This window comes from Pteropus alecto, unplaced genomic scaffold (assembly GCF_000325575.1).
Source record: "Pteropus alecto unplaced genomic scaffold, ASM32557v1 scaffold69, whole genome shotgun sequence".
In the NCBI taxonomy this organism is placed as follows: Eukaryota; Metazoa; Chordata; class Mammalia; order Chiroptera; family Pteropodidae; genus Pteropus; species Pteropus alecto.
The window spans coordinates 5,125,820-5,134,677 of record NW_006494610.1 but is presented as its reverse complement, the minus strand read 5'-3'; the positions used below and the strand labels follow the sequence as shown (position 1 = coordinate 5,134,677).

The 8,858-nt window shown below is 33.2% G+C and overlaps 1 protein-coding gene across 1 annotated transcript in view; it reads right to left on the bottom strand.

Annotated features, from left to right (window-relative positions):
• Positions 1–8,858, bottom strand: part of SEMA3D (semaphorin 3D) — a 110,411-nt gene that overhangs the window by 87,829 nt on the left and 13,724 nt on the right. The window contains exon 2 of the mRNA XM_006925733.2: positions 2,707–2,867. Coding sequence (XP_006925795.1) covers positions 2,707–2,867 — 161 coding nt within the window. The remainder of the gene's footprint in view (positions 1–2,706; positions 2,868–8,858) is intronic.

Below are 8,858 nucleotides of genomic sequence, written 5' to 3'. Positions count from 1 at the left end.
ATTTACTCATTCAAGTTTATTGAGCATATTCCTGCAGCATTCACTCTAGAAGACTCAAAATCTATTCTGACCAGAGTAAAGATAATAAGATTATTAAACATTTATCATTGAGTTAGTTTTATACATGATTTTGCTATAATTTCTGGTTAGTCCCCACTAGGAGCCTGTGGCCAATATGAAATGATAATGGTTATTTTTCAATAGGCACAGTTTTGTCTGTACAAAAACTTAAAGTAAACATATATCTTAAATTTTGATACTTCAATTGAATATATTCTATAGAATTTTTTTTTTTTAATTTCCCAGAGGAAAAAATTCCCAACCAGTCACTCATAACTCAATTATGTGTTGTGTATTGCTTTCACTCTTAGGGGTACAAAGGACATCCTTCAGACCCATGGAGTCCCAACACGTGTGGTTTCTTCCACAGAGGAGTCTGGATTTTTGCCGAGGGGCATTGAGCCAATGAAAACCACGAAGGTCTAAACACTGCTAAAGTACTACATCTGACACTCACTTGCTGCTGTGGAGTGCCTTTTAACACTGGAGTAATTTATATAAATTTTAAAGGTGGGTACCTACATAAACATAAATTCATACCTTTATATACATAACCCCTTTATGAATTATACATGTTATAAAGATATAAAGAAATATCAGTGAGGCAGAAAATCTCTAGTACAGACACTAATTTTATAATGTGTTCAAATAACCATTATCTCAATAATATCATAAGGGAAATCAATATTTCATAAATGTTTATTTTATTAAATATTAGCACATTTCAAACATGGAATACAGCCCAAGAGAGATTTGCTTAAAATAGTTACAGAAGGAAGTTGTGCTATCAGAACTTATTTTAAGCAATGATCTAATTCACTCAGTTCAGATAAATGGACTTTTTCTTCCAATCCCTGAAAGCAGAGGACAGCACAAGAACAAATTCCCTTAAAAGTATGAATTGCTGTTTGCTATTATACTAAAATAGGACATATTTTGGAGAAATGTTGTTAGTTATGTAGTGTCTCTTAAAGTAATATAACAAAACTGACTAAGATTTTCTTTGGACTCTTTAATAAAAAGATTCTTCCCCTGCTAAGATATTTACTGATAACTGAGATGTAGTTGATACTATCAATAGGCTCTCCTAGAAATACAAGTCTTTGAAAAAAATCCTAAAGAAAAAAAATACACTCTTAAAAATAAATGGAATGGAGCAATAATGGCAGAATGGGGCAAGCTTTTAAATTCTAACACATAATCAACTACTTATTTCACTTTACTATAAACAACATCCAGGCTATAGAATACTAATTTTTAAAAAATCAGATAATTAAACGTGTTTGTAAGTGTGTTTGGATTAAAACAAGTCAAGAACAACTACTGCAATATTTTAGCTCTTATTTTTCTTCTAGAAACACAGATTACATGAAATGCATGCATATGCATTAAAAGACTATTTCTTTATCAAGACTGAGCATTCATAAGAAATAGCACCTTTGCCTTTGGTGGACCTCACACAAAAATGTGAAAAGTTAAAAATTAAAATGATTTAAAAGCAAAACATTTTTTTCTAATGCAGATATTAATTAAGCAACATTAATACATATGAAGATAAATATTTTCCCTATGTAGGCTAAAGCCCTGAGTGCTGATAATCAAATAACTGAGTAACTGATATTTAGTTATTAAAAGCATCAGAAAATTACAGAATTAAGTTAAAGTAGTTATTGTAGGTGAATGGTATACGAAGCTTCACAGTCCTAAGATGACTTATAAACAACTGTTTCTGAATGGAAGGAATCGTCTGTTAACTCATTAAAGGGAAACATTGACCGAAAACCTTGCAATGACTCCTAGTATTTCTTTGGAATACTAATGAAAAAGAAGAAAAATATAATCAAAGATGCCTCATAGATGCAGATTAGTTCATATAGTATGGCTTCTCATCAGTCATTCAATCCCTTCTAGTCTTGGAATCTATTTTTGCTCTCATAGATATTGACACTTGCTAAACTACTAGCCAATTATAATTATAAGACCTAAAGTGTGGCATCCTTTCCATTGGGTATCATGGTCCTAGTTGAAAATGTGGAATACCATAGCAATTGCCTTCTACATTTTGAATAACTAGTATGTATTGTCTTTTAGTGGTAAGAATGTTCTTAATGAGCCTATAGTTTTAATATTCACTATCTGAGCATGATTGAGCCATAGAAGAAACCTGTTCAGATATAAAATGAGAGTGCAGAGAAAACATTGTGGTGTTCAAATGCTACCATAGTCATACTATCAATTTAAAGTATGCTTATCTATTAATTGAAGGTTAATAAAAATTAATTTTTATAATAATTGCTATGTATGCTATAAATATTAATACTTGATGAATAGCTCGTTTGCCAGCTTTTCAATCCAGAGGTTTTTATCCCTACTGTATAATGTAGTACTACCTATTGATTACTTTTTCATGACTTTCATGCATACTTTCAAAGGTTATAGGACTATACTCACTCACTCTTAACAAAGAACATATATATGAACTTAAATCCGTAAAAATCTAATACGTATATCTGAGGTAATATGTTATTTTTTTATACATAAATGACCTATTGTTTTTGACATTGAGTAACTTAAAACAAAACAGAGAAGGAGAAGGGCATACATAAAAATAAATTGATACAGTCAACTACATATAAATAAACTGACCTTCTTAAAATTTTTGTTTAAGTCAAGCAGACTGAGGAGGAAGACGTGGTCCTTGGCTCCCAGGAGCAGCCTGCCCCTCTCTTCATCTAACAGAATGGTTTGGAAATCCAGTCCTTCTGATGAACCCGAAAAGGGAATGCAGCTATTTGAAAGCAGCAAGTCTGTGAGGAAGTAACAGAAGAATAAAGTGAAAAAAAAAATCTTAATAAGCAAAACATTTATTTACCACAAAACATGTATCTTCCCATTTTGTAAATGCATATATATATATAACATAAAAGCTCTGATTTAGATATATGCAAACAAAATACAGTTTTAGCACATATCCATTTAGAGATAGATGGAATTTACTGTATTTGTATTTTATTGATACAATATTTATTTTAATGTATGAAAAATACATAACATTAAAATGAGTATAACACATAAACCACATGTTAATACAGAGAAATTAAATGTAAAATATTTTACAGCCCTGTGTTCACCCCCTTAAGTTACAAATTAACCAGTTAAATTATAAAATAACTACAGTAATATTTGCAAACTGATTAAATACATGAAAATAAGCCTCGAATTAAGTGTGTGGTAAATCTCATAGCATTCCCTTTCCTCCTACTTTAGGTAGTGTTAGGATTGATGCCTATGTTTAGAGAATTACACTGTACCTATTTAATATATTGAGGAAGATGTAAACAAAAGCCAAATCCAAAAGAAAACGGATGCTGAAAGAGATATGATCCTGAGCCAGTAATGGAATCAGAATTGTAAAGCAGGAAGTGACCTTGAAAATCAATTAATGCAAATTTACAATTTTACAAATGAAGATATTTAATTCTAGTAAGGTGAACCACATGTTCTAAAGTCACAAAATTATGTGATGGCAAAGCTAATAATATAACCTGAGTTCCAGAATCCATCTCTCTTTGATACTTCTCTGTAGGTCTTAATTCTTTATTTTATTTATAAATGTGATATAAACGGACTCTTATTTAAGTTTAGGTCTGGATTTACAGGAACTCAAATCTTTTCAACAGATTTTACCTCAAGTACTTATAATCTCTTATTTTCACAACTCTAGAGTAATAAATACTAATAAGATAATAATATTGTTCGTCACTATTAACGCCTATTATATGTTACTAGACATTAAAACTAAATAATTGAACGTGGTTCCACAGTGTAGCAGTTAGTATGTCTGCTTTACACACAGAAGGTCCTGGGTTCCTGTCCCAGTGGAGCCACAGTCCATGGTCTACGGCCATGCCCCACTGAACAAGCCTGATCTCTGATCTTGGAAGCTAAGCGGGGTCAGGCCTGGTTAGTACTTGGATGAGAGACCACCTAGGAAGACCAGGTGCTGTCGGCATAAATAATAATAATTAAAAAAAAAAATAACTAAATAATTATTCTCAAGTAATCATTGTAAACTGATGAGACAGATAAAATAGATAATGTCTCAGAAACAGGCATTGAGATACTTCTAAAATGTATCATTAGAGTTTCAACCTCTGTAAAATAAATATTTCAGTCCCTTAAATTTAAAGTCTATACATTCCATTCATCAACTGTGGGTTTTATTATTATTTCATATTTTTGAGAATTCCCTTCACTCTTTTTTTCTAACTTACAATGATTAAATGTTATTTTCCTTAGTCACTAAGATAGATTTTTGTCTTAGTTTTGATAAACCTAAAGGCTGTATGCTGAAGAAGATATGATACTATCTGAATTCTCGAGTGAATATAGCTTTACCAAACATAAATGTCTTATTAATATTTATGAATCATGTTTTGTGTATAATGGCTGAACTCTATACTAATTATTTTTCTATTACGCTAAATGTAGCTTTAATAGGTTTTCAGACCAGGGACATAATGGAATATTGTATTTTAGCATCACTAAATTCAATAAGCCTATTTTTGTGGGCTAATATCCAAAAAACAATCCATACTGATTGTAAATAGAACTGAGGAGAGAAGAATGGAACTGAGAGAATAGATAAGACAGATATGATCCAAAGTCTTAACAAGAGAAAACATAAGACTTTATTCGATGAAGCAGTTCTGTATCTGCCTTTGGATTTCCCCTTGTTTAACAAAGAATGAGATGAGCACAATGGAAAGTATGTAAGGGAATTTCCAAGAGTATATATTGGCCCAGTTCATAGAGGAAAGTCAGTTATATAATATAAATCTTTATTATTTCAAAGTCCATGGATAAGAATCAACTATTTTGAACCATGCATTTCAATATTAATTACAAAATGAAACATGGCTTAGTTTAATGAGTAAGAGTGGGAGCTTTGGGTCCAGATTACCTGGATCATATCCTATCCAGGTGGTCTGGAACCACTGGCTGTGTGATCTAGAACAAGAAATTTAACTTCTCTATGCCTTAGTTTTCTCATCTATAAAATGGGGATAATACTAGAAACTACATAATAAATTGAGTAGGTGTGAGAAATAAATGAGTTAATATATGAAGAATTAGAATATTGCCTGGCACACAGTAAGTACTTTATAACTATCAGCTATTATAATGATGATGATATATTTTTTAAACTCTATACAAAATCTATAAAAAGGAAGTCATTCCCAACTCATATAATTCTCATGATGTAAAGTGGGTAATTTATATACAGTTCTTAGAACAATGTCTTGGAGACAGGAAAAGTTCAACAAATTTCAGCTGTTCTTTTTAACATAATTATTAAAATCCAGTTTGGGCCAAACAAGTTCTATGAAAGAAAAATATTATCATTTTCCATTAAACCTGGCTTATGGAAATTAGAACATCTCTACTTTTTATAATATTGGAATAATATTAAAAAGCTATTCAGTCCACAAGTATTTATAAGCATCTAGTACATGTCAAGTATTGAGCATCCAGTTAAAGTTGTGGAATGACTGAGTCCTGCCTTCAAGGGTCTCACAGATCAATATACAAATATATATGTACATAAAATACAACATAAATGAAATAAATTCTAATAGAAGTATATACAAAACATTAACAAATTTTTCCAAGAAATAGTAACACATCACCTTACAAAAAGTTTGAGAATAGTCTCAAAGGACTGAAGGAAACTTTACAGGAACTACATAAAAGAAAGTTTATTCCAGGCAGAGGAATACTAGAATGTGCAAGGGCACATATCACTCACTGTATAATGCACTCATACATTGTATTTTTAATATTTCTCTTACTCTGGAGTGTGAGCTTCTTCACAGCAAAGACCGGTCATACTCATCTTTGAATCCCCAACATCTAGCTCAACGTCTGAGACAAATTAAGTACTTCATAAATATTTGTAGAATTGAAGTAGTTCAGTATACTGGCATATATAGAATGGGTGAGGGCAGTGAGACATAGGCTGTACATAAAGACGGCCTCCAGACAATCAGGACCTAAGACGGCAGACTGGAGAGTTTGGTTATCTATATAACTGGAAGCCACTAAGATATTTTATTTATAAATGTGATATTTATTTATAATTTTAAAGGTGACAAAGACTATAGCTGAATGTTAGAAGAATAAGCCTAGCTGCAGTGTTCAGGATGAATAAGAATCAGGAAAGGTGCAGGCAGGAAAAGTACCCAGAAAATTCTGAAAGATGGTGAGTCCTAAATTATGGCAATGCCAATGAGAGGAGGAAGACCTTTAAGAATCTTGCATCTCATTTTTTTGTTTTTACTTATACAGTGAAGAAAAGAAACATAAAGTTGATGTAGGCTTTTGCTTTATTTTCTTTTACCATACCAATTCTGTTGGGTTTAGTTTCAAACAAATGTGACAAGGAAAAACAGCTGCAAAAATAGTGACTAACCTGAAGTATTATCATTTCGAAATGACTTAATGTTGCCTTGTAACAATGTTAGCATCAAAAACGATTAAAGCGTGCTTCGCCAATCCTTTGTAGCCAAACTAAATAATTAGACTTAGGCATTACACATGAAAATTTCTCAGGCTGACGCACACATTTTGTAAAGACCTTGGGACAGGGATTGGAACAGGTTCCCTCTTCCTCAAGCAACTTATCTTTCTTGCATTTCTGCCAAACTAAGCAAAGTCATTTTTGTTTCCACGGGAGCATCAACTAAGCCAAAGGGGGGCGGCGGGGGGGAGATTAGGTCCAGAGCCTGCATCTTAACACCTAAAACTAATACACTCTCAGGATTTCAGAATCAGAATTGGATGCTAGCTCCGCAGGCTGTAAACTGATGAAAGTTAAACACTAATAATTTGGCAACATATTTCAGAACTTCACTGTTTTTCTTCTCCTAAACTGGCGACCCTCAGGCATGTGATTTTTAAGATTATTCATAGTTTATAATTCTTTTGAACAGGAATTCTTATTTTTTTTCCTCCCTTGGATGGTGGGGTGAGTATGTTGTTTCTCACATGCATTTCAGAGGAGGCCTGCTCTGTACTTCCTTAACCAGCCCCAACATTCCTAGATGATAGCATTTACCTCTAGGTCCTAAATGTATTCTTTGACCATAAGCACTGCTTCTAACTCTTCTGTTAGCAATTTGTAGTCCTATCACCTTGTTCTAATTCAATTACCCAGACTCTCAAAAGCTTACTCTTGTTCTAGCAATACATTCTTGGAAAATCTATAAGCTGATTCCTTCTGAAATAAATGAATCAAAGATATGATCATTCATTTATTCCACTAGTTTAAATGTGGGAATCATAGACGGAATGGATTTTAACTGAACGATGACACAGACATGGTGTTCATGACCCATGGTTAAGAAACCACTACAGAGCAACAGGATGGTTCTGAGGATCGAAAAACCTATAAACAACATGACTCTTTCATACGTTTGTACATCTGTGTGCATTTTTTTTCTGAAGAGTATGTTCAGTCTTCAACAACTCCTAATATCTTACCAAAAGTCACAGGGAAAGTTGTATGTTTCCCACCTATATATAATAACCTTATTTAGAATAATTTCTCATTTCTAGCACAAGAAAGTGAGTCGCTACCTTCATAAAACTTGACTTTTGAAGGCAAACAACTGACTCATCTAAAATTACCACCAGGTACTCTGCATGTGCTGCAAAAACTGATGAATGGCATTCTCACAGATCTTATAGTCAAGTGGAGAGGAAATGCTCATCCCCACAAAAGTGAAACTATACTTGTGACAAAGGCAAATAGTACTTAAAGGAGTAGACTGTTAAAAACCTTTAAGTGAAAGATGGAAAGAACTTCTTATCTGTACCAAGCCAAATAATGCTACTTCAGTTCTTCCATCAATATGTGTGGATAGAAAAACCAAATGATCACTAGGCTCCCTCCAGCCCTGGAGTTCTATGGCATTAGAACCTTGTGTTTCATTTTATTAAAACAGAGGATGCATCAAGAAACAAATTGTCTTTCACCTATCTATTCCTGGCCATTGCTCTGTTCCTTGGAACAGGTGGTCTCTAATCTTTGGGAAGAACAGAAATACACTTAAAGCAACTATAGCTAAAGGAAGATCTTATCAATAATCCTATTTGACTGGCATGTTACCAATTCAGTGAAGTCCAGAACAATTAAGTGGGCTTCACAAAACCAATCTGCTCTTAGTGGAAGAACACAGTGACAGTCAAACTCCTCACTCATGGCCAGATGCCCGTCCATGTGAGGGGAAGGCTAAGGATCCCACAAACCCTGGTCCTATTTGAAATGAACATTTGTTCCAAAAAGAATTCTTTGTATCTCCCTTTTAGTGTCCTTTAATGCAATTGTTCATTTGGCCTGAAGAAACATTTGACCTAATGGTCTACATTTCTTCCTTTTCACCCCCGGAAAGGAAGGGAGTGGTTAGTAACAGTGAATCTAATACATTTAGGATTAAGCAACAAAGATTTCCTCAATGTTTGACTGTAAAATGAATGAGGCCCCATACCCGTGAAACCCTGCATTTATTGCCAGAAATCCTGAACTGGGTGGAGTTGACAGTTTCTCTCATGAGAAGACTACATAGCTAAAAATGGCTTCCCATAGCCTTTAAAAAACAATTAATGGGAAGACTTTTTTTTTTAAGAAAATCAAGGGTATTAATGGCAAAACTTCATGGAGTTAAAAAAAAATCACCTTTGGGGAAAGTCAATTTCCAATCTATTCCAATCTAAGGAGTAGAATTCCTTAGCAGAGA